Source organism: Salminus brasiliensis, chromosome 1 (genome assembly GCF_030463535.1).
Source record: "Salminus brasiliensis chromosome 1, fSalBra1.hap2, whole genome shotgun sequence".
In the NCBI taxonomy this organism is placed as follows: domain Eukaryota; kingdom Metazoa; phylum Chordata; class Actinopteri; order Characiformes; family Bryconidae; genus Salminus; species Salminus brasiliensis.
The window spans coordinates 11,187,615-11,213,708 of record NC_132878.1 but is presented as its reverse complement, the minus strand read 5'-3'; the positions used below and the strand labels follow the sequence as shown (position 1 = coordinate 11,213,708).

The 26,094-nt window shown below is 41.0% G+C and overlaps 1 protein-coding gene across 3 annotated transcripts; it reads right to left on the bottom strand.

Annotated features, from left to right (window-relative positions):
* Window positions 1–26,094, bottom strand: pip5kl1 (phosphatidylinositol-4-phosphate 5-kinase-like 1). 3 transcript variants are annotated; one of them, XM_072692774.1, is made up of 10 exons: window positions 25,973–26,094; window positions 20,730–20,921; window positions 14,964–15,014; window positions 14,445–14,599; window positions 12,880–13,004; window positions 11,750–11,784; window positions 11,551–11,606; window positions 9,366–9,478; window positions 8,140–8,302; window positions 1–3,358 (listed from the first exon to the last, which is right to left on the bottom strand). In XM_072692774.1, the coding sequence occupies exons 1-10, from the start codon at window positions 25,985–25,987 to the stop codon at window positions 2,923–2,925; spliced, it is 1,341 nt and encodes a 446-aa protein (XP_072548875.1). In that variant the 5' UTR covers window positions 25,988–26,094; the 3' UTR covers window positions 1–2,922. The 3 variants fall into 3 exon arrangements, with proteins under 3 accessions (XP_072548875.1, XP_072548876.1, XP_072548877.1); XM_072692775.1 differs by lacking the exon at window positions 25,973–26,094 and having other exon boundaries at window positions 20,714–20,781; XM_072692776.1 differs by lacking the exons at window positions 12,880–13,004; window positions 14,445–14,599; window positions 14,964–15,014; window positions 20,730–20,921; window positions 25,973–26,094 and having other exon boundaries at window positions 11,713–11,785.

Genomic DNA, 26,094 nt, shown 5'->3' with positions numbered 1-26,094 from the left:
TGCAACCACCTTCTTCAAACCCCATGCAAGATTTTGTATGGGGTTCAAATCAGAAGACTATGATGAGCTCTCCAGAATCTTCCAGGACTTCTTCTGATGTGTGTAACTGTCCAGTTGGAAAGTCCAATGACCTTACAAAAGGCATGCAGTTTCTCCTCGGACTTCCCGATACTTGACTGAGTCCATCTTGCTCTCCACACACTGCAGGTTTTCATGCAGCCCCAGAGCATCACTGAGCCATGGCCATCCTTCACTGTAGGCAGGGTGTTCTTATCAGCGTAGGCTTCATTCTTCCTCCCCAGACATACTTCTAATCCATAGGCCCAAAAAGGTCCATCACTCTACAGAAGTTTTAGGAAAGGTATACAGTAAAGCCTGGCAGTGACTAGATAATGCCATGGGGATGATTTGCTTCCTCCAACACTAGAAACCTACAGTGTGTGCAGGGCAAGATGGATTCAATCAAGTATTAGCAAATCCTAGAAGAAAATGTCATTCCTTCTGGGAGGGACTGAACCTTTAAAATCCACCAAGGCTTGGTTTCAGAAGTCCTGTTAGGTTCTGGAGTGGTTTTACTCTCCTTGGTGGGATTTGAAGAAGGCAGTTGCAGCAGCAAACCCAGGAATATTGGTGAACTGGAGGCCACTGCCCATGAGGAATGGGCTAAGATTCCTCAGGAACGCTGCCAGAAGCTCTACTAAGTACTAAAGATGCTCATCATGAAGGGGTTGAGTAATTCTGAGACTGCAGTTTTTTAAACTAGTCTTGTTTGATTGGTTTGGTTTGCAAGCAGCTGAAAGTTTGTGCATTTTAATACTAAACCTAATTTTCAATGGAGGTTGAACTGAATTGAATTTCGACTGCAACTCTACATAACTCTACATAACAGTCTATGCAGCGTTCAGAGCAGCATCAGAGTTTCACAGTGGGTGAACATGCACCTGAATAAAGCCATGGATGTTCACAGCAGATTACAGGGGATTGCCCAGTGTTAAGTTCACACAGTGTTAGCCAATCCTGCACGTAGCAGCAGTAGCAAGAGGAGCTTTAGCACAGTGGGCAACTTGAGAACAGCTGGTCATAGGAGAATGAATAATATACTGTTAGTGTAAAAGATCAGCATGTGTTTACAGCAGTGGTCCACTGACAAGTGACTGCAGAGCCAATATTGCAGTGCTATGAAGGAGGTATGCTTTAGTGTGTTTCTCAACCCAAAAGAGTGAACTACTGCACACTGGACTGTACTAAACACACATACAGCACAACTCTTTGGGACACAACTCTTTCTGGTTAATATTAAAATGTCTTATTTTTCAAATGTGAAAAAGAACAGTGTGCAGAACCAGCCCCTTCACTTAGTATCACATCGAAGTGCTAATATTAGGCTAAATACAGAGCGGTCGCTACCCACACTTCAGCACTGAGACACACCGAGTTCTCACACACACACTTTAGGACAAGCTGTTCGTTGCAGGAATTCAGAAATTCAGAAATGGCTTGGTAACAGGCTGGGCCCAGTTTCCCAAAAGCATCTTAGTTTTTAGATGATCTTAATATGTGGAGAGACTATATTAGGTTATACTACACCATGATTATTATATTATGATTATGAATATGTTGCACACCTGAGCAGTACAACAGTTTAGGTGGTTTGGTGACTTTTTGTCAATCATTTATAAATGGTTCTGACCAGAGGAGGATGGGTCCCCCTTGTGAGCCTTGGTTCCTCCCAAGGTTTCTTCCTCCAGCTCTGAGGGAGTTTTTCCTTGCCACTCTCACCGTTGGCTTGCTCACTGGGGGTCTTTTATGTTATTTATTTTTCTTTTTTTCTGTCTTTTACTAATTACTGATTTGTAAAAAGTTGTAAAAAGCACTATACAAATAAATTTAATTTGATTTGGTCAGTGTGATGCCAGCTCAACCATTTAAGATGCATTTAGATGCTTTGGGGGAACCCAGCTCTGATTAGCTGACTTTAGAAACTGGTGTTTTTGAGCATGTCTAAAATAATAGGAGGCAGGACAAGAGTAGTCCAGGACTCCATGGCCAGGACTGAGAAGAGCTGAATCCGGACAGTACCATGTTTTTATATTAGCATTGTGGCTACGAAAGCAAAGGTTCCAAAAAAGGTGCTAAACATTAATCTCTGTTAAAGCAACATTATGTAGCATGTTTACCTTAAAACAACAGCTGTAAAATCATTGTGATGCTCCAATGACTTGTAATAAGGAGAAGAGTGACGCTATAATTACTTCAGGCTCAGTATGCTGCTAACTGCACTATGGAATTCTGTCGAAGTGGGCGGGACAACACTCGGAAGAACTGTGTAGCACTGTGCAACCCCAGTCATATATAATCTTACTCTACAGCATCAGTCCACATGCTTCTTTCACTTTCAGTGATGGTTCTGTATTTCTCAGCTTGTCCAGAAATGCATGTAAAGGCTGTCCTTTAAAGGAGGCCTCTCGACTGTAGGGGGAGCCAAGAAGCAAGAAATACACGTTCTTGCATAATGCTGCTTTAAGCTTCCATATATTGGCTCTATTTGACTGAGAGAAGGACCAAACATTTTGCAGCAATTTCTACATCCTACATTAAAATATTTGATTTGAAAGTGAGGAATTTCTATGTTAGATTTCTATGATATGGGCTCTTTAAAGAACAAGCCTCTGAACGGTAATTGAAGGAGTCAAAATGGCTCCATAGGACCTTTTTTGGCACCTTAATTTGTGCTGTTTAAAGTGCTAACAGCTACCTGAAGACAGGTATCTCGTTTACCAGATGTGACACAGGCTGTAAACACTCATCTAGGAGTCTTAAAATGCTGAAATCTTGTCTTTTCCTGTTTGTCAGTATGTATGTGTAGCATGCTTCTGAGCACATTTAACATTTCCAGTCATTGCTACTTCTCTCCATCACAGTCTACTTGGTATGGTCCTGCACCCACTGGCACAACCTTTGGCAGTACTCTGGGGGGCTGACAGTAGAGAACGTTTGCCCCGGATGCCTCAGTCTCTTCCACAGGTGCTCCAGCCTCTTCTTGAAGCCGTAGACGGTGAAGATGTCGATGATGCCGATGAAGTAGCGCTGCTCAGGCCCATCGATGACATGCAGAGGGTTTTTGAAGTTGGGCAGCAGCCGCCGGTTCTGGGCCTGGAACTCCCGCAGTTCAGCCGATTCCGCCCCAGCTCTGTCAGACTGCTCACCCTGGTCTACATAATCCTCCCCACTGCCCTCACCACATGTCTCTCTGATCTGGCTCTGGGATGTCCTGCTGTCCACTTCTGTGGCCAGGAGCGTTGGGCCCTCCTCAGGTACGGCCCCCGGGACAGCTGGACCGGATCCTGTGTTGACTGACCTACAGCAGTAAAGGAGAGCAAGTGAGAGAATCGGAGAGAAGAATAAAGACCAACATTTCTGATCTCAGGACGATTCGACTCAATTACAGTTCTTTAGGGAAACGATTCAGTGCATCATAAAGTTTCACCACAGTTTGGTCAGTCTAAAGTACCTAAACAGCGCTGTGCCACAGAACCCTTCATTTATTTTATTTCCAGTCAAAACGCAATTATGTACAAGTTAATATTTCAACCTTAGGGAGAAACTAATTTTCCCACAGATTGCTTTGATGTTCCCCTTCGTTATTATCTTATGATATCTTCTTACATCTGAAATATGAAGAACTTGTACTTACAGGGGCCTTAAAAGGGCATAAGGGGGAAAACAATTCTATAATGGACCAAAAAAACACCTGTTTATGAAATGACCTGAGATTTTTTAAATAAAGATCTCAAGAATTTTGTCTCTGGATAATTATCTTGGGATAATTATTTAAGGATTATTATTCCAAGATACTTGAGATAATTATCCTGAGATGGTACTAAGTACATTAACCACTCTGCTCTGAAAGTAAAACCAATACACCACCTACTATCATCACTATTACTATTATGGCTAAAATGAACACTATATGTCCAAATGTTTGTGAAGTGTTAGTTTAAGTTGCCCCTCTTGCTGACACAGATGTGCAAATGTGCAGACAGCCTGTCCATGCCCTGTGGAGAAGTACTGCCAATAGAACTTGAGGGTATGGACTAGAAGAATTAACTTGCAGTGAAACTGTGTTCTCTGGAATGATGGTGCTCCATCTAATATTTAAGAATAAGTCAGAGAGTGATGAATGAGTTGGGGTGGTGATCATCCAACATCCTGACCTCACTAATGCTTTTATTGCTGAATGCAATCAAATCCTTGCAGCAATGCAGAATCTAGTAGAAAGCCTTTTGCCCTCGACAGTAGACAGTTACTCCAACAAAAGAAACAATTAATGAGCAGGTGTCCAAATACTTTTGTCCTTATAGTGTGTCTTGAGATAATTATCCTGTGATATCCAGAAATAGATCATTCAAGAGATTTGCCCATTGTAGAATGATATATTGGCTGTTTGGCTGCAAATGAAATCAATAAGGGTGTCTGGCTTTTGCACAGTAAAGCTGGTCTGTGGTGTGGTTCTCGAGTTGGTCCTCAGGGCAACCCAGACGGTGCAATATATCTGCCCATGCATGTTTTTGACCGTCTGGGGGTCTATTGAGAATGGATAAAAGGACCATTGCCGTGAACAATAAAAATACCGCTATAAAGATATAATACAAACAATAACACCCCAGTGTTAGAATTCTATTGATCTAATTATAGTTATAATTAAACACATATAATGAAATCATTATTTAAGTAGAATGGTAAAACTGATGCAGTTGAATCGTACCTACAGATGCGTCAAGGCATTTTAACACCCCTACAAAGAATTGGTGCACAATTATCTGATTGGCGGCTGTTAGTTTGTTGGCTGAAGCACTTGGATTAGCTCCAACAAACGCGCCCACCTGAAACACCCATGCTTTTAAACGACGCGACAAAATGATCAGTAATGTAACAGTAGCAAGCGCATGCACGGTTATGGTTCAACACAACGCTGGTTATCTTGGTTTGTGCTGTTATTTTGCAAATGACAGCAAAGATCACTTATGTCTCAGCTACATGCCTGCCTGCCAGTGGCCGTGTGGAGAGCAAAGTGAAGGATCTGGAAACAGAGGTGAACACGAAACATTCAGGAAAGTCAGGACAAAGCCTATAATTATTAACTACTGAGATAAGCACCCAGCAGAAACAGGGAAGGCCTAGCTCTTAGCTCTGAGCTCTTAGCTCGTGTCTTCCAGGCTGATCTAGATTTCGAAAAAAAGTACTTTCAGGTGATAGCATCTGATTAAGCTTAAATACCCAAATTAAAAAGCTGCATGTATTTGTCACTGTACAGCGAAATGTGTCCTCTGCATTTAACCCATCTGTGGTAGTGAACACACACACACACTAGTGAACTAGGGGCAGTGAGTACACACACACCCAGAGCGGTGGGCAGCCAACACCCGGGGAGCAGAGAGGGTAAAGGGCCTTGCTCATGGGCCCAACAGTGGCAGATTGCCGAGCCCGGGAATCAAACCCACAACCCTGTTATCGATAGCACTGCACTTTAACCGCTGAGCCACCACTGCCCCTATAATGTAATGATGATATATATAATGATGGGTGTATTTATTTATCCATTCATTCATATCTGTTTATTAATGTACACTTCATCAAACACAATAAGTAAAAGAATACAGAAAAGAAACAGTAACAGTGCAGGGAAAGTGCAAGGTACCAGACACTTTCCTAATTGAACAAGGCTTATATTAGATACACTGGGTTAGACAAAGAGAGGAGGGGGGGGGTGAAAGTACTAATTAGAACAGCATTCAGAAAACAGTTGGTTGTGACAGGAAGTGGATTTTAGCTAGTCCACTGAAGGAATTCACACTGTTACAAGATCTAGGGTTGCGTGGCAGACACTTCCAGATTGTGAATTGGCTTGTTGGTTGTTGGAAGCTCTGGTAGAGTAGTGAGGGATTGTAGAATTATACTGAAATATGATCTGGAAGGAGGTTTGGCTTCAATAAAAGGATTGAAAACAGACTGATGTGGAAAAGGCTAATGTCATATACATGTAGATATATCAGGTTCCAAGATAGAGGCTAAGAACAAGCGTAATATGGTGAGGAGGTGATCTTTCTAACAATTTGCTTTTGAAGAATATGCAGTAGGTTAGGGCTATAATACAGGGTTTTTTTCTCAGCTGTGAATCAAAAACTAGGCCCGGCCACTAGAGGTCAGCATTAGAGTGTTTTTGACTAGCCACAACTGAACTGTTGTAAAGCAGCAGGTACTTCAGAAACACCAAGAGACAATTCCAGAGGTGGGTAGAAAAGCCACGTCATACTCAGTTAAACGTATTGTTACTTCTGTAAAATGTTGACTCACAAAAAAACCTCCAAGAAGAAAAGTACTGGGTTAAAAAGTATGTAAAAAGTACTGAATGAATGATATGACTGCAGTAGTACATCCAGCATTATTCAGCTTAGGAGCAGAAGACCGTTCTCTATCCTTGTGTTTATTTCTGGATCCTTTTAGTCTTGAATGAGAAGCAGAGAGAGGTGTGACCTACTGCAGAGTCGCCCATTAGCAGTCAATGCTGTAACAGAATGAACCTGTAAACAGTAGAGTCCTTTTTATCCTTTTCATCCACTCCAAAATACTGTATACCTTACAAAACAGCAAAATTGCCATAGGTTTGTACCAGGTAACGAGTCTGAGGACACCTCAGTACTAACTCTCTCTCTTTTTACCTTCTCCGAGTAAAATGGCCACCCAGCCCGACCTGCTGGAAGATTGCCCACTGAGGTCCCCTCTACCTGCGCCAGACCAGCTGCCACCTAAAAAGCCGACCATAAAACCCTTCACCCACCACCACCCATTCCAGACCATCGGCACACCCTCCTACCACTGCTACCTGTTTAATGACCATGTTAAAACCTAAATGGACTCTTAACTATCTGCCACTATTAATATCACCACTATTAACTATCTACTGTATCTGGTTTGGTCATTTTTATCAATAATGTTTAAATAGTTCTGACCAGAGGAGGATGGGTCGGGTCCCCCTTGTTAGTCTTGGTTCCTCCCAAGGTTTCTTCCTCCAGCTCTGAGGGAGTTTTTCCTTGCCACTGTCGCTGTTGGCTGCTCACTGGGGGTCTTTGATTCCTCATGTCTTACGTTATTTCTTCTTTTTATTTCTTCTTTTTGTCTCTGTCTTTAATTAATACTAATTACTATTTATGTAAAGCTGCTTTGTGACGACAACAGTTGTAAAAAGCCATACAAATAAATCTGACTTGACTTGACTTGATTTCGACCAATGCCTGGGCCACACTACAAGATAATCAGGCTGTAAACTGTTCTTTTTTGAGTTGTCATACACTATATGTCCAAATGTTTGTGGACACCCCTTCTAATGAATGTGTTCTACCCCTTCTACTTTAATGTGCACTCATTGCGAATGCACACACACACATAGCCTGTCTAGTCCTGGTAGAGAAGTACTGCCAATGACTCTCTGGAGCAGAAATATGTAAACCTACTAAGACCAGGGGACGCTACAGGGATGTACAGCCCCCCAGCAGTAAAGCAGTGGAACTGTGTTCTCTGGCATGATGGATGGTGCTCCATCTAATACGTTTTGGATGAGTTTGGGTGGTAAGCATCCAACATGCCCTCCTCACTAACACTCCTGTGTAGCTAAATGCAATCAACTCCTCACAGCAATGCCCCAAAATCTAGTAGAAAGCCTTCTTCCCTGGACAGTAGAGACAGTTACTCCAACAAAAGAAGGATCAACTCTTATTAATAACCATGATTTTACAAGAACCAATGAAAGAGCAAGTGTCCCAAAACTTTTGTCCATATGGTGTAGATCTATGTGGAACCATTGCCATTATGAAAACAAACCAAAGACCCAGGTTTTTAAGGGTGTAGCTAGTGAGTCTTTCACTTTCCAAACACACACACTGTAACTAGCGCAGTAATCAGTGTCTTGCAGTCATCAGGGTGTTGTTGATCAGGAGTCATCCAGGCAATCTTAAAGTGTGTGTCCTTTTTATTCTGGATAAATCTAGTGGGGCCCTTCCCAGTGTCGTCACAATTCCAGTATGTTCGTACCAGTTCATCTCTAAACAGGCTTGTGTGTGTGTGTGTGTGCAAGCCCCTTACTTTTTGGTGCGCATGATGAGAGTGGCAAAAGAGAGGCTGTGGTTGCGCTCGTCCTGGTGCAGGGGTTGATGGGCTAGCAAGAGGCTGTAGTCCAGCACATTCAGTTCCCGCAGGAAGGCTGTGTCGATCTCCACCTGACGTAACAGCCACGGCCGCTGGTGATCTATCTCATACACACACACACACAAACACTCATTTATAAAGGAACAAGCTTTTGGCCCTTTTTCCATGTTTTTAAAGCAATATTAGATATGGAATTTTACCACATTTTACCACATTTGGACAGATATTTCACAACATCCCAGTCTTAGGACTGTTTTCAGACAGTAAAAGTAACATTTGAAGCACGAAAAGAACACAGCGAGAGCTAGCCAAGCTAAAGCACAGCCTCCACACCACAGGGTTAGTTTTACCACAGTAATAAATTCAAAAACGTAAAAGTGTTATAATCCACAGATTCATCAGAAATGTACAACAAATTTAATGTAAGTAAAATATATTAAAATCCTGCCACGTTCACACGTCCTCCTCTACTTTGTGGTGTATAATAAATTCACCACGTTTGACACAGTGTCTTTTTGGCTAATCATATTTTTTTGGGTGCTCATATTTTTATGTGTTTAGGTTGGGAAGCTCATTTGTCTTAAACTAACAGCAACGAATTATCTGAGCTCATAACAAATTACCAGCCGTTTTAGCAACTGTTACTATTATTCACCCAGTCAGTGCCAATGAAACCCATCTATTAGCTGTAACATTAGCACTGACTCTGCTTTTAGCTGAATTAAAATATATTAATATATATATATATATATATATATATTGTTCAAATATAAAAAATGTTTTAGCAAAAATGTTTTTTATTATTTTCATGTCCTTTCTTCTTAATCAGTTGTACCTGCTCCCTTCTTTCCTGTATTGTTGCTATGATTGGAAGATAGAATCATTAATTATTTATATGAATTATTTATGAGTAAAGTCATATGATCAGCTACATCAAATGGTAATCTTTCATGTTTTTATTATTTACATATTATTTTACATGTGTTTCTGTCATCACTGCATACATGACGCTGATTTGATTTAAACTGTAGTGTTTTCCAGCCTTTTTTATTAGATACCTTCAAAATCTGTGTAAAATGTATGGAAGGGAACCTAGCTACTGTAATAATGTGCATGTTATGTGTTTGTAGCTGAAATGACTAAAGTTACGACATGTCCCTTACCTAATGTGATAAACTGCCCCTCAAAGTTAAGATCCTTTAGAACAACGATGACCTGACTGCCCTCAGGCGACGGGTCAGTCCACCGGCTCACCTCACAGCCCTTTATATCATACCTGCAGAGAAGACATCCAAAACATTCAGAGCATGCTTCCAGAGTTCCAGTTCACTGAAGACACTGTGGAACAGGATGCTGACTGCTCTACACAAAGATCCATTACTTGTTAGCTACATCAGCATCACAGCCTTAGTGCTAAACTAAAGAAGTAAACTTCAGACACCAAACATCACCCTGGCTGATCTGGAAGTTGTGTATTTTTAAACCACACCTTTAAACATAATGGACCAGATTTATAATTATATCACACACAGCATTAAACATGGCCAGAAAAACAGATATCCGATATAGAGGCAGTTTCAATGCTTGATACAACTGCAGGGCTACGACTCTCCTTAGTCTCCTTAGTCTATATCTTTTTTAGTTCTGATTGGTGGAGCCTTGTTTAAAGCAACACCTTTAAACGATTACCTTAAAATAGCTTTAACTGACTTAAATAGGGAGAACAGCACCACTGTTTTGCTACTCTGAGCTCTGCATGCTGTTAACTGCAGTCAATTCCACTTCCCAGCTGTAGGGGGAGGCCAGTATTGTTGCTTTAAAGCTGTTGTAAATATTCAACACTGAATTCTGTATTAATGGTCTAACATTCGTCTCATGAAAGTCAAGTTCTTCTCAATTGCAGTTGTGATATTCATGATGCTTAACCAAAAAACATCAGATAGAGCTTTTAAATATGAGTAATTCATTACAGAACAATTTTTGCAGGGTATGTGGTTTATGAATTTAACAATTCAGGACATGCAAATGGAGAGCTGAAATTGCCAGATATCACACAATCGGTAAAACAGACTGACATCAAATTGACTCTTTGTGTTGACGTACATTCATTACACTCACATTACACACCTTATAATCCTTCCCTTACGTCACAGCTGAAATAGCCACGACATATTTACTGTTGTTACTGTTGCTATCTTTGCCAGCTAGAGGATGAAGAGAATTGACTAGGAATTCTAGACTGAATTAAAGATTTCACAAGGAATGTGTCTCTAAGATGAGAATCCTGGCTGCTCCTGGTAGCTGAGAGGGTTTTGGAAGATTATAACTTCATCCTTGAGATTAATGGCTTAATTTAAGACTCTGGACGGTGCAGATTTACAGAGCACCAGAGTACTTGTATTAACAAAGCGACGACTCGGAATGAGCAAAACACAGTGATTTTGTCACTCACTAAAGGAATATTTCAGTGAAAAAAGTACACAATTTCACCCTCAGCCCAAATAGTACTTAATAAGCCAAGACCGATCAATTTGGGTGCCTGAAGTTAGCATCTGTACTCCTAAATCATCACATGCTTGCCTCCGACTTTGTTGACTGGGTTGGAAAGTAACCTCAGACAGACTGACTTACATGGTTTCTGACACTGTGAGTGTGACGGAATGGGTGAGGCATGTGTATGTGCAGAAGGACTTTATTGGGGCTAAGGCGAAACTCAAGGTCAGGACATGCAGGGGTCAAAACACAGGCAGGTAGGTACATCAAAGGGAAATCCATACTCCCAGTATTGGAAACAAGCAGAGTGCCAAAAACCAAGTAAATCAAAAAGCACCACAAGGTACGACGAAACACCAGCACACAAAACTGGGGAGCTTAAGTGGAGTCTGAATCAGTCCAGTAAATCGACTGCACCTGTGTGCCTGAAACTGAGCCTCAGGTGAGAGGCGGGGCCAAGCCCTTGTGCATGGGCTCCCCACTGAGGCCAGCAGAGGGAGACATTACAGTGAGACACACTGTTACCTATACAAAATGGATAGAAGCATGTAGCCATGCTAAAAACAGATCTGACCATCTCAAAGCTGGACTTTTACGGTACTTCTGGGCAATCTTAACACTAACAGTGTGCCATACAGTGTCAGAAACCATATGAGCAAGTCGGTTTAGGTCTGTTTACTTGACATGGTTTAAAGCAAGCGTGTGATTTGGGCATGCGGTTTACACTATGCTAATTATTTGGGGCGTTAACTTCAATTACTGGTTAGCTACATTAATGTGTTCACCTTGTAACTCCAGCCCAAAACTAAACTATACTCATTCTGCAATATTCCCAGTAAATCATTAGGCCTTTACCTGGCATTGATTCTCTCGTCAGGGTAGAAGACGCTCTGCATCACTATAAAATACTTCTACAGAGAGAAACATCACACAGGTCTTGCATATGGAAATGCACAACTAGCACTGCACAACTTCAAATAATGTGTAAATGATGGTAGTGCACAGTTAATCACTCACACAGAACCAGGACAATCAAAGCAAACCACTTCTCTACCTTCCTTCCATGGGAGATCCTGATCCTGTGAACGCCTGTCGACATGAAAAGCATGGTTTAGATGATATGCTGCTTCACTGCATATGTTGTTCACTGCATTTTCACCTTTGGGCAAGGTGTATGATCAAACCTTGCCCCACCCATGACCTGGTTCAAATACAGATTAAAGGGGTCCTACAATGGGAAACTGTATTTACCATGGTATAGAGTAGTGAGAGTTCATATACAACTCTCATATACAAACAAACACTGCTGTCTTCTCATCCGAAGGAAAATCCAGCAACCCTAAATCAGAGCTGTAAAACGGGCCGATTCCAAAACCCCCAAACTATTTCAGACTGGAGGGACGATAAAACGTGATGGTGAATACAGGAGAATTGGGTGTTGTTGACACTGAAAGGCAGCTCATCACCTCCAGACTCTGCTAATTATAGAAATATGGGTTGTTACATGAACCAGGCTGTGACTGTTTTTTCCTGTGCACAGAAGGGAAGCTCAAAGCCGGTAAGCGACGTAGGGATTCATGCTAATGATAGCCGCCACCATCTCTTCTCTACATCATGTGCTCCCTCACAAACAAACCGCACTACCTCATCTGGACCAAACTGGAGCTAGACACACATGAAAAGGGGAAGCACTGGCTTATTTTATCATCGCTAAGACTCAAGAAAGCCAAACTCAGAAATGCATGCAAGGCTAAAATTAACCAGCTACAATCTCTTTATCTGAGGGGACACAATGAGAGGACAGCACTGCTGTCCGGTAAGACTCAGTATTTTTACATAATAGCAATAATAGCAGAGAGATTATCTTTTTTTCCACATGCCCTCCATAAAGAAAAAATCATGTTTCATCCTGAGGTAAAATAACAGGGCTGTAAATAGGCTTGTAAAACCACATCTGAGCATTTTTCACCCCAACCAATGTCTTTTTTGGCACCCTTGAAAGTCATTTCCTTCTGTGCATGTCTATAGTTATAGTTCTTTAAATCAGTCCATATACCAGCAAAAGTTTTCACTCATAGCTGAACGATTTCCAAAAAATTACAGAATAAGTTATAGTTAATAGTTATTGAATATTAGGTCTTAAAATAGACATAACAACAACACTTAATAAACTGGGACTCTCACCTAAAAATTTTACCAGGAGTGAGTGAGGGAACTTCTCCAGATGTTCCATATAAATCTTCAGATTAGACAGAAGGAACCGAACTTCCCTTCTGTTCTGCGTCTTCAAGAAGAACCGTTTATCGTTCCTACAGTTCAACAAACATGGAATGCATGAGTAGAGCACCAGCCAAAGTTTGGACCCTCTTAACTGAACATTAGTTTTCTGTCATTTTAAAGACATTTCAGTGTAAAGTGCTTTGACTGACTGCTGTTTAGGGGCTGTGGCCATGCCATGCTTCATGCTTACTGATGTAGTCGATCTTGTGCAAATGAACTCTTGAAATAAATAGTAGGAACACTTCTAGAGGCCCAGATTCCAGCACAAGTTTGGGCTTTTCCTGCTTAAGCACATCTGACTTAACTTACCTGTTGATTGCCAGATTTAGTTACTGTGCCAGAGCAGGGAAATCTGCCAACACTGCAGGACTCCAATACCCTGATTTAGGAGTTCTTAGATTAAAAAAGGACTGTAGTAATGTCACAGTAATGTCGCAATTCCACACAAAATGTGCACTAGAGTATATATGCCTTATTCATAAAGAATACCAATAGTTACCCAGATAACATGGCCATGAGGGGCCTGTATGGGTGGCCCAACTGGGAACCAGAAAGGTTTGTCCATGGGTTTCATGTTGGCCCCACATAAGGATGCTCAACAGGGTCCCACCAGGGTCAGGGATGGGACCAGGATAGGTTAAACATGGGCCCCATCTGGGTTGTACACTACACATGGGGTCTAGATGGAAAGCCCAACTGGGTCACAGTAACAACACATATACAAACTCACTCAGTTTAGCATTGCAGTAATTACAAGCTCAGCGCTCACACTCTGAGTGTCTGGGTTTAAAATGGCTTAAAAGCCTCTTAATCAGACCCAGGGGTTGTAATGAAGGAAGCAGAAGTGTTATTTAATACAAGTTTAATACAAGTTTATTTTGTGTGTGTGTGTGTGGGGGGGGGGGGTAATTGTTAACGTCACATCCAGATTCTGGAAAACTGTATTAGTGGCATGGAAATGTGTAAAGCTCTGGTAAAACTGTTTATAAATGAGAGAATGTGTTCCCACAACTCTGCTCTAATGAGAACGTTGTGGGTGAAGCGCATCTACTGTTAGAACATGAAGGCAGCCACTGCACTGCTGTTCTACAAACAGTGATCTGATCACAATGCATGCTTAACTCTTCTGAATCGGGACACATTAAAAAACACAGCTATGGACAACATCCAGGCATGCAACTTAACGGCAGGTTTCAGCAGGGCCAAGGGAACAAAATGAAAGCACTTAAGTAGAAGCCAGCAGATCGCAGGTCTTTATCAATATCTGATAGATGAAAGATGATGATACTCATCAATCAGGGGCATCCACACTTTTAACTGGTACTGTATCACTGAGAGCATGACAGCTATATCTGCTTTATATGTGCTTTGTTTATTATATAATTGCATATATAATGTGTATGCAGAGCAGTGTGTGTGTGTGTGTGTGTCTGCGCTAGCTCGGCCGTGGGCTGTTTGTGCTGACTCACGTTAGGAAGAAGTCAGCTTTGCTCTTTGAATTGCTGATGAATTGCAGGTAGCTGCCTTCCGAGGAGAGAGAGTGCTGATACTCTTTCTCGGTCATCCCCAGAGAGCGGCGCAGGCTGGCGAACACCGGGCCTGCAAACGTCTCCATCCTGAAGTCCTTTACACACCCACACACACACACACACATAAACCCAGAAAAGCCATTCCAGGTGAAGACTACAAATTGTACACTACTGTACACGTGTATCACACACTTACAGTAAAGCAGCTATAACATCATGTTGGTATGCTGTGTTGGTACCATTCAAAAGTTTTTTAATAATACAAGAATAATGCAATAAACATATAAACATATCAAATATGTTCTAATATGGTCAGATTATGGATAAATGTCTAATAAAATTAATATTTAGATGCCTTGGACTGATATTTAGATTATGGTGTACAAATTGCATGGCAGAATAAAAAGGACCCTCTCTAGGACACTTTAACATATTCACATTGACGATGATGATGTGTACCTTATGGATTTGTGTGACTTCAAGTTTGTAATCATCTTCAGAGAGTTCGTTCTGCAACAGAATAGAGTAGGTGAGAATCAGAGACTGTGTGAAACCGCTTTATTTTCCAACATAGTTTCCCATGAAGAGGAGCATCTACATAGGCCATATGTATCTACACTGTGAATAAATAAAGAAATAAAGAACAGAACTTTGAGTTATCATCCTTCTCTAATTGTGTTTAGCTTCACGTTGCATGCAATGATATGATGATATGCAATAAGATCCAGGCGCTAGTTGCATTGTTTTTTTTTATGGGCTTGGGGTGGGAATAGCTTTGGGTGGGAATTGGAAATGACTAAAAACTGGTTTATAGAAATAACTGTAATAAAAAAGAAAGAAAATCTGACAACAATAAACACACGTATGATAGTCGTTGAATTCCGACAGTACAACAGTCAAAAATATGATACAAATGCAGCAGAAAGACATTACACATTACACTAAATCTAGGAATTTTTCTTTGATTACCTTTTCTTTTGAACTAACTCTATCGTCTTTGTTTTACAAAAAACCTTGTAACTCTAAACCAGCAACTTTACAAGAGAAGGATAAAAAGTTCTTAACTTTTAATGAAAGTTAATGCAAAAAATATATACTTATTTTAGTCATTTTGGAGCATTTCTATTGGTCCATTAATCATGGAATTTGAGTACAATGTAAAGTACAATGTAAACTGTCAGACTATAATAATGTCACAAAGTTAAAAACAACAATGCAAAAAAGAAGCAAAAAAGTGCAAAATGCAAACACAAGGTCACATGAAATACTGTTCTTTTTTCACATAATTTTTTAATGGTTCTCTATTTCACTCTTTATGGCTAATTATTATTCTTATGTCATTAGACTTCTTTTTTTTAGTTGTCCTGCTTTGTTTTCATGACCAGTTCACTTTGTTTTGCTTTGTTTGTCCTTGTTGTTCAGCTTCATACTTAGCTTTTCCAAACTGTTTTAGAGTTGCTCATATTCATAGGTACTAATTACTGCGTTGTAAGTAATAAGGGTAATAAGTGCCATTGCATTACTCAATGTGGTAACATGGCTGTGAATGCCATTCATAGGTGTGAGTGTGTGCCCATGTGATTGAGGGGAAAAGTGCTGTGAATCAGAGACAACAGGTGACACATTCATCAAAACTGCTGCTTCAGCAAGCAGAACCTCAATAGCATCAAAACTGTCCAACATCATGTGTGTATGTGACCTTTACACAACCCCTGTCTCTTCCTGTACGAGCACAAGCGCAAGCCCACCATGACCTTAATGCTCTTTAAAGTGATCTCATTAGATCTCATCTCATAAGACATTCTTGTTACATTGTTAGAAGCTATGCTAGGCAGGCCACAAGCTGTCTAGTGGACTTAAGCACTGCCACTATGACCCTAGGATCACTGGTTCCATTCCCAGGTCATGCTGCCTGCCATCAGCTGCTGGAGCCCGAGAGAGCACAATTGGCCTTGCTTTCTCTCCACATCACTCCAGCGTGATACTGGCCAGCACGGGCATCTGCTAGCCAATGCATCATGTGTCAGTACTCACCCTCCCAGTGTCAGGGGCAGTATATGTGATAAGGGAGTATACTGGTGGGTTGGGTAATTGGCTATGTAACGTTGGGGAATAAATTTGGGGGAAAAAATTATAATAATAATAAAAGCGATACTAAAAGCTCGGCCATGCTCCAGTCCGCCATCATGGTCCAGTAAACCTGCCAATAAAAGCAGAGCTAAAGTCTTTTTTTCCACAATCCTTGAATAAAAGGAAAATCATTGTGGTTTATTCTCAGACACAATAACAGGGTTGTAAATAGGCTTGTGATATCTGAGCATTTTGGTCCCAACCAATATTCAATACATTGAACCACTTAAATACTCGATACTCAGTCCACATGCTTCTATCACTTTCAGTGATGATTCCTTATCTCTCAGCTTGAACAGAAAAGCAGCTCCATTTACATTTACATGTATGGCATTTAGCTGACACTCTTATCCAGAGCAACTTACAAGGTTACTCGCATTACAGAGGAGGGCCAACCTAGCGTTAGAAGTCTAGCACAGCATAGTCACCCAGATCGGGAATCAGACCCCAGTCACACACGTGGTGAGGTGGCTCACTGGCAGGTAGTGGTGTTATCCGTTGCGTCACACCAACCACACCAATTCTCGCATAATGTTGCTTTAACATAAACCTGACATTAAAATTGATCTTCTTGAACTTGTTTGTGCGCCGGGTCATCTCATTAATGATTTGGCCACTTTGGTTAAAAGACCATTTCCATTTACTTTTATCAATAATTTATTAATAGTTCTGATCAGAGGAGGGTGGATCCACCTTGTGAGTCTTGGTCCCTCCCAAGGTTTCTTCCTCCAGCTCTGAGGGAGTTTTTTCTTTCACTGTGGCATTTGTGTTAAGTTTTTATGTTTTGTTGGTCTCTTGTCCAGTTCCTGACCCCTGTAAAGCTGCTTTGTGGCAACGGCACTTGAAAAAGTGCTATACAAATAAATGTGATTTGAATGTGAGGACATCATCTGATTTCTGATCAGCAGGCTCCTCCCTGATATCATATTTGCCTCAGAAATACTTGCAGTACAGTTTACAGTTCACACTGACTTTAAGGCAGCTGCAAACATACAATGCAGAACATTCTCCTGAAACATCGTCCCGACTTACTCTCCACTCTTTCTGCCCATCACCCTCAGCCTGTCGCCATGGCACGGAGCTCTGCAGCAAAGACTGGCTCATTGTTGAACCCTCCACCCCTCTCCTGAACAGCCGCCACAGTCGTGTTTTTGTCACCATCTCCGTGCTGCTCTCCTGTTTCTCCTCGGGGGGCCGAGCGCTGTGATCAGCCGCCCCCTCTGAAGCTAAACAATACCGTATGCTGCAGTGGTTCACCAGCACAAACAAACAGGAGGTCACTATGGGACCAGGGCTAAACACAGTTCTCTCTGAGGGACCTAATCCTCTCACTAATTACTGCTGAATGGAACGTTTGAATGTGGCGTGGGCTTAATGATGTCTGCATGAAAGGAACTTGGATGATATGTGTGACCATGGAGCGCCCAAACTCACACTAGTCTCCACAGACACAGCAGGATATTACTGCTGATATAAGATAGCAACCTGGTTTTATATTTCAAGTAGCCCAAATGACAACTACACCCATAGCAAAAGGTGTGATACACATGTCCAAATGTTTGTGGACACCCCTTCAAATGAATGCATTCAGCTGCTTGCTGAACCTAACTTGCACCCACACACACAGCTTGTCTAGTCCCTGTAGAGAATATGGTCAGAGTATGGCCAATAGAATAGGACTCTCTGGTGCAGATAGACATGAACCTGTTGGCAGATTAGAGGGGTATAAAGCCTCCCAGCATTGAGCTGTGGAGCAGTGGAAGAGCTGTGTTCTCTGGAATGATGGTTGGTGCTTCATCTAATACTTTTAGGGTGAGTTGGGGGAATGAGGTGGGGTGGTGATCATTTAATATTCTCACTAAAGCAATCAAATCCTTCATAGCAGTGTTACAAAATCTAGACTCCAAGAAAGCAGGATAAACATTTTTTAACATCCTTGATTTCAGAAGAAAAATAAAAAATTGAGCAAATGTCCCACTACTTTTGTCCATATAGTGTATCTGCAAAACTTTTATTTTTTTTTATTATTTAATAGAAATGCTCAGTTTTAAGCATTTCTATTGGTCCACTCACCATGAATCTTTGATACAATGTAAAGAACAGCTGCCAGATTTACACTATGTGAAAAATGGAGACACAAGGTTTTCTGTGGCACAACGACAACATACACTTTTAACAATACATGGCATGTAGTATCAAACTAAGTTTTTGTTATTGTGTGAATAATAGAGCTATTTTTGCAGTGGTGTACCCTTTCAGCAAGGAAAAGTGCTGTGTAAGTACTTTTTTTTTTTTGTTCTCCAAGGTACACACAATATAAATGTACCCTCAAAGATACAACATGGTCCTTAAAGTCCAACAATGGATCTTAAAGGAACACTACACTAATTCTTTATATTTGTACCCTCATACATCTCATATTTTTTTAACCTTATAATATATACATATATATATATATATACATATTTGTGTGTGTGTGTGTGTGTGTGTATATGTATATGTATATATATATTTATTAGAGACCCATCCCTTTTAAGAGTACTTGGGTGAAATGTCGTGTACAGTATTGTGGTCTCTATACAAACTTTTGTATTCAGTTGTGTCTAAGCTTAGAGGATTCTTTTGGATCCTAGCCTGAGCCTAGCTGAGGATATTTTCTGAATAAATAGTGTAAGTTCCTCTGGATAAGAACATCTGCCAAATGCCTTAAATGTAAATGTAAGTATAATATATATACAAGTATATTCACTATATTGCCAAAAGTATTCGCTCGCCTGCCTTTGCACGCATATGAACTTGAGTGACATCCCACTCTTAATCCATAGGATTCTCTTCTGGGAGAGAGTGTGCTAATGAGAAGTTTTGACGATTCTTCCAGAAGCACATTTGTGAGGTTGTTGGACAAGAAGGCCTGGTATACAGTCTCCGCACTGATTCAGATGTTCTATCGGGTTGAGGTCAGGACTCTGAGCAGACCAGTGAAGTCCTTCTACACCAAACTAGCCCATCCATGTTTTTATGGACTTTGCTTTGTGCACTGGTGCGCAGTCATGTTGGAACAGAAAGGAGCCGTCCCGCAGAGTTGGGAGCATAAAATTGTTCAAAATCTCTTGGTCTGCTGAAGCATTAAGAGTTCCTTTCACTGGAACTAAGGGGCCGAACCCAACTCCTGAAAAACAACCGCATACCATAATCCCCCCTCCACCAAACTTTACACTTGGCACAATGCAGTCAGACAAGTACCGTTCTCCTGGTAACCACCACTGTTCTTGAGCTGTTCTTGAGCTAATCTGAAGGTGCCATAAAGTTTGGAGGTCTGTAGCGATTGACTCTGCAGAAAGTTGGCGACCTCTGTGCACAATGCACCTCAGCATCCGCTGACCCAGTTTTGGCATCTTACGTGGCCTACCACTTCGTGGCTGAGTTGCTGTTGTCCCCAATCGCTTCCACTTTGTTATAACACCACTGGCAGTTGACTGTGGAATATTTAGTAGTGAGGAAATTGTTGCACAGGTGGCATCCTCTCACGGTACCACACTGGAATTCACTGAGCTCCTGAGATCAACCCATTCTTTTACAAAAGAAGCAGTCTGCATCCCTAGGTGATTGGTTTCATACACCTGTGGCCATGGAATTGATTGGAACACCTGAATTCAATGATTTAGATGGGTGAGTGAATACTTTTGGCAATATAGTGTGTGCATACATATATTTATTTACATATAAACTGCCCAGAGACAGGGTTTATGGGGGCAATGCAAAAACAAAAAGAAAAACATACTGCTGTTCTATTCAGCATTAGTGGAAAAGTGATCTGAGCTTGGCTCCTTTATTTTCCTCATAAAATGTTGAGCTTTTTACCCGACTACCAAAGAAGAGGATGCCACTAAAGCAAGCAGGTGCTAGGCTACAACCTCCCCAGCTAACTAACTGCACACCATGCCAATAGGACCCAGAGAGGACAGCAACATTATCTGGTAAGAACCTTTTCCACTGAGGTGTTCTGAACAGTGAATGGCTCCTCACAGCCCCTAGCCTCTGTCAAATGCATCTGCTGGAGGGTTTCCCAAGCCCCTCACCTCTGGGCGTACTCACTGGTATTGGGTTGTCAATGGTGTTCTGCACGGCTGCGCACAGGCCCTCCTTCATCATGCAGGTGAGGCTGTAGAACTCGTGCTGCTGGTCGATCTCGAACATACCCAGCAGCTTCAACTGCCGCAGACCCCCCCACACCTTCCTCTTCACCGTGCGGGTCCGCCGGTTCCCACCAGGCCCAGACATCTCCATCTGCAGAGGGTCAGTATCACAGACGTGTCCATTTACATACATATATAAAGCATTCTGTTATATATTATATACACAGCACTAATTTACACACCTGAAATATTAGAAAGTAAACAGATAAAAGCACATTTAAAAAAAAAATACTTAAAAGTAATAAGGGAGTGATAAGGGAATGTCTGTGGATGTTACTTAATTATAAATAATGCATATTAAATTTAGTATATCTAGTTTTGATACTAACATTTATGTTTGCATCTACAGTATATCATTCTGGACACATAAAAGTTTGCTCTGTGATAATAACCTAAAATTAACCTGAAATTTGCGAGGCTGCATAGGACCAGATTATTTTAATATCATACAATAACTGTATCTATATGACTGAAAACAGTGATTTCAAACTTTTAAGCTGTAGTGCATGTGTTATTAGACAAGTGGTCTACATGGTATCTGCAAGCACATATTTAAGGCTCTCATAATTACTAACACTAATTTGTTTTATTATTATTATTATTGTTATTATTATTCTTATTATTATTAGATTAATTCATATGAATAACAGCCCACAATAATATTAATAATATTATATCATAATTAATAGTAATAATCGAACTAACGTTCTCATCAGTCATCAGTTTGTAGTTTGACTGATATTTCATAGGACCGCATAATCAGAATCTGCCAACTGATTATGTTTATATTATGGGATGTTAAAAACTGTGATGTTTGAATGTATGTGTGGCTTCTTTACTTTCTGTTGTCAGCTTTGGCCAGTAGAAGGTACTGGAAATGTGCCCATTTCCAGTTTGGCTGTGTAAATACAGTGAAATTGGAGTCGGCCCTAAAAATCATGACTAGTGAATCCCCAACTAATCAGCAGAGCAGCTCATTATAATGCTGTGTTTAGTAGTCTAACCTTTTACAGTCATTGGTCTACGCTAGTAGCATTAAATATTAGCATTTGTGTTTACTGACAGAGCGCACATTTGAGGTTAATTGCACATTTATATAATTATATATTTGTATATTTTATGTATATTTTATTTATATATATATTCAAGCATGTATATATTCGAGATATAACGAGTTTATTACAGGTAATTTAGAGCATTTCTACTGGTCTATTCATCCAGAATTATTTACACACTGTACAGAACAGCTACAGGGTTCAAACCCTTGTGTTTTTCATTGGACAGCAGAAATGTGTAAAAGGCTTTCTTTACGTAGCTCTAGGCCACACAGCTCAGCAGTCGGCTAACAGGCTGTTCAACGATAGCCACGACATGAAAGGCTAGAAGCAGCATTAAAGATCTCTCATTCAAAAATTCCTATGGCAGTTTTAAAAGTGACTTTACAGCAGCATGATGAAAGAATTTGTATTTTTGCTACTGGGCTCCCCCTACAGTCAGGGAGTGTAATTGACTTTTACTCCACTGCCGTAAAGACAAATATACAGATGTCCCCTTTTGGACAGCTGTACACATGCATTTCTGGACAAGCTGAACGATACAGGACCGGCATCTAAAGTGTAAGAATCAGGTGAACTGAGGCGGTAGAGTAAAATTACAGGATTTTACACAAATATGACCGATATGGTTATGCAGCATTACTTTTGCAAATGGTTTCGTGCAGCTTTACCAAAGTTTTACATTTTTGCAGATACCCTGACAATCAGCCCACCCATCTTCCTATACGCTTCTTCCTGATCAGGGTTGTAGTGGATCGAGGTGAGGCAGGAATCCCCTGTGTACTGGGCTGCCCTGATAATGCATTCTTAAAATTCTTCTACTGCTTTATTTTACAGTTAAAAATCAGAGCCTATAATTTTCTTTACGTATTCATAAGACTAGTATAGTTTGTTACCGTTTCTACTTTTATCATGTAGCCTAAAAAAACAGTTACTTTTCAATGATTAGTAGATAAGTGCTCAATTACTAAACGCTAATGACAGCTCTCACATATTCCACCGTTCCATTACCGTTTTGTTTGGGTAAAAGGAGAAGCCTAGGATTCATTTCCAGATAAGTGGGATCCTGATAACCTTGAACCAGAACAGGTTGCTGTATGCCAGCGTGACCACCACCATAATTCTCCTGCAGTACAACAATGAAGGCAGACATAACTGTAATTAGCTCAGGGCACTCAGAGGCCTCTGTCAGTGCTCAGTATCGATTTCCTACTGCAGATAAACCAGATCCATACAACAAAAAACCATGTGGCCACACTCAGTTCACAATGCTGCAGAAAAGGGGATTTGCCACAGGTCCAGCAACCACATCCTCCACTTACTACCAAGCATGTGTAAACTGTAACAGGAGATGATGGACCACCTTGTACCAGTTTCCTTGACAACAGAATGAGTGGAGAAGAATGGAGTACTTCTTCTCCAGTGGCTCTTGTGATGTGACTCGGGCAGAGCAGCACAGTAGCGGCTCCGAGTGCCTATTGTCCTTCGTATTTATCATATTTTTGCACTTTACACTTTAAAAAAAAAGGCTGCTACAAAACGATCTTTGTGTGATGCCATGGAAGAACACGTTCCTTAAAGAACCATGTTTGCAACATACATGTGTGTGAGTGTGAAGAACCTTTTAAAGACTTAAAGGTCCTTTAATGTCTTTACAAAAATGGTTCTTTAGAGAACCAAAGAGATTGTACATCATCTTGTGTAGTGGTGTGTTCCTCTATGTTGTACTATGGTCTTGGAGGAACGTTATTTCTCTTCACGATGTTCTTGTATATGGTTGAAATGACAATAAAGTCTCTTGAACTTCTACAGTTAACATATCCAGCCCAGATCTGCTTCACAATATGGACAAAATATTAGATTTCCAATAAGCTAAATACTAAATACTATTTAGGATAGTTGGGATGAGGTGGGATCAGTTTGGGTGGTGATCATCCAACATCCTGACCTCACTAACACTCTTGTCGCTGAATGTAATCAAATCCTCAGAGCAATATTACAAAATCTAGTTGGACGCCTTCTGTCCTGGACAGTAGAGACCGTTACTCCAACAAAAGCAGGAGAAACTCCTTTTAACACCCCTAGTTTCAGAAGAAACAATGAATAAGCAGGTGTCCAAATACTTTTGTCCATATAGTGTATCCCCAAACCTCTTAACCCGGCTGAGCAAAACCGTTTTGCTCAGGCTTCATTGTTAAATCTTAAAATAAGTCATAAATGCATTGCAGAAGCAATCATGTTGTTAAAGATTTGTTGGATGAGTATCTTTATTTATTAAAATTCTGTGGAACTGACACACTCGCTAGGCTTTACTGTAGGTGTTTTGCCTTTACTGTTTATCGCCGCTAGCTGTGAAGGCTTTAGTTTGCTAACCATGAAGCTAGCAGAGCAAATTTGAAGTCGTGCCAGCAGGAGTAGTTTGCTATCTGAAGCCCAGTCAGAACACAGCACACTGGAGGTGATGACGGCTTTGAATTACTGCACAGCTTTGTCTGCTTGAAGGGCTTGAAAAGCTGTTCTGGGGTCGTCACTTTCCCTAAGAGTCCCTCACTTGTCCAAGAGCTCATCTAATAAATGTGTCTAATATGGTGTCAGGAATCCTCGGAGGGGACAGAGACCATGTTTACACCTCGTCATTTCTTATACGTCTTTAGAATCAGGATTATATCTGGATTGGGCCGAGCCACATAAAAACGCGGGTGTAAACACATCCAAGACTCATTTACACCAGATCCAAATCCCATCACTCAAACCTCTTCAGGGGGCGGTCTGAGACACATTAGAGCCATATTGTGTCCCACTCAGCAACTGGACTTAAGTCTGGCTATCCAGAGGTGCAGATTTAACCCAAATGTCAATGCATGTGACTAAAATCTTATCAGGATTCAGCAGTGTGGAGATACACTTTATGGACAAAAGTATTTGGACAGCTGCTTATTCATTGCTGTTTTTATCTGAAATCAGGAATATTAAATAAGAGTTTCTCCTGCTTTTGTTGGAGTAACTGTCTCTACTGTCCAAGAAAGTCTTTCTACCAGATTTTGGAGCATTGCTGTGAGGATTTCATTGCATTCAATGACCTCACCTCATCCCAACTATCCTAAGTATTGGGATACTATCCTAAGTATTGGAACTGCTCAAGTATTGTATTGTAAGTATTGTATCCTCCACAGCTCAATGCTGAGGGAAGGAGCCTTTATACCCCTCTAGCCCACAACTGGCACTAGACATGGTGCCAATAGGTTCATGTTAATCTGCTCCAGAGTGTCCTATTCTATTGGCAAAGCTTCCCAACAGGGACTAGACAGGATGTGTGTGTGCTTTAGCATTTGTACATCTGTGTCAGCAATGGGTGCAACTTAAAATAGCTGAATGCCAGTCTTCAGAAGGGGCGTCCACAAACATTTGGGCACATAAGAGTATAATTGTGCCATCACAGAAATACTGATTGTATATTCGCAACACTGCTAAAGTGGTGGGATATGGCCTCAGTGTGCCACAGAAACACACATAGAGGCTTATTTGTCTGCAGTGATGGGAATCAGCTGCTCTGTGGGAGGAGATCCAGTTTTAAGCTCCATCATATAAAAGATCAGTTCAGATAATGTAGGCTTTTTTGTCATCGGATCTATCCAAACTGACTGATCTCTATTAGTGAACAGCTAAAAATAAAAACACACACTTCCACACTCTTGTTTTATTAAGTTTACTTAACCTTCACCAGCTTCAGACTGGAATTTTCCAGTCCACCTTAAACAGAGCAGCAGTTAACACTCTGGCATCCGCGCAGTTCAATGGATCTGCTGCGGAATTTAAGGTGGACTGGAAAATTCCAGTCTGAAGCTGGTGAATAAGAAGCTGCTGACAAACAAACTATTAGCCTATTAAAGGGCTGGGTTATGAAATTCAGCTAGTTCAGGTAGTTTCTAAATCAAAGTGCTTATTTTAAATCTGCAACAGACACGAAACGACAAACCAGAGGCATAAAGAGGGGAAAGTAAGAGATCAAAACGGATCTGTAGTCTGTAATCAGCAGAATATCGCCATACTACGAGTAAAACAACCGGAGAAACGAGAGGAAACCTACCTCTGTCCGATTCATAATGGAGTCAGGAGTTCATGTAGTGTCCAGTCAGAGGGATCAGCGCATTCTTTCTGCCCTCAGATGACACATGGCTTTCTGTGGCCAGCTCCATCCGTCCCCCTGCC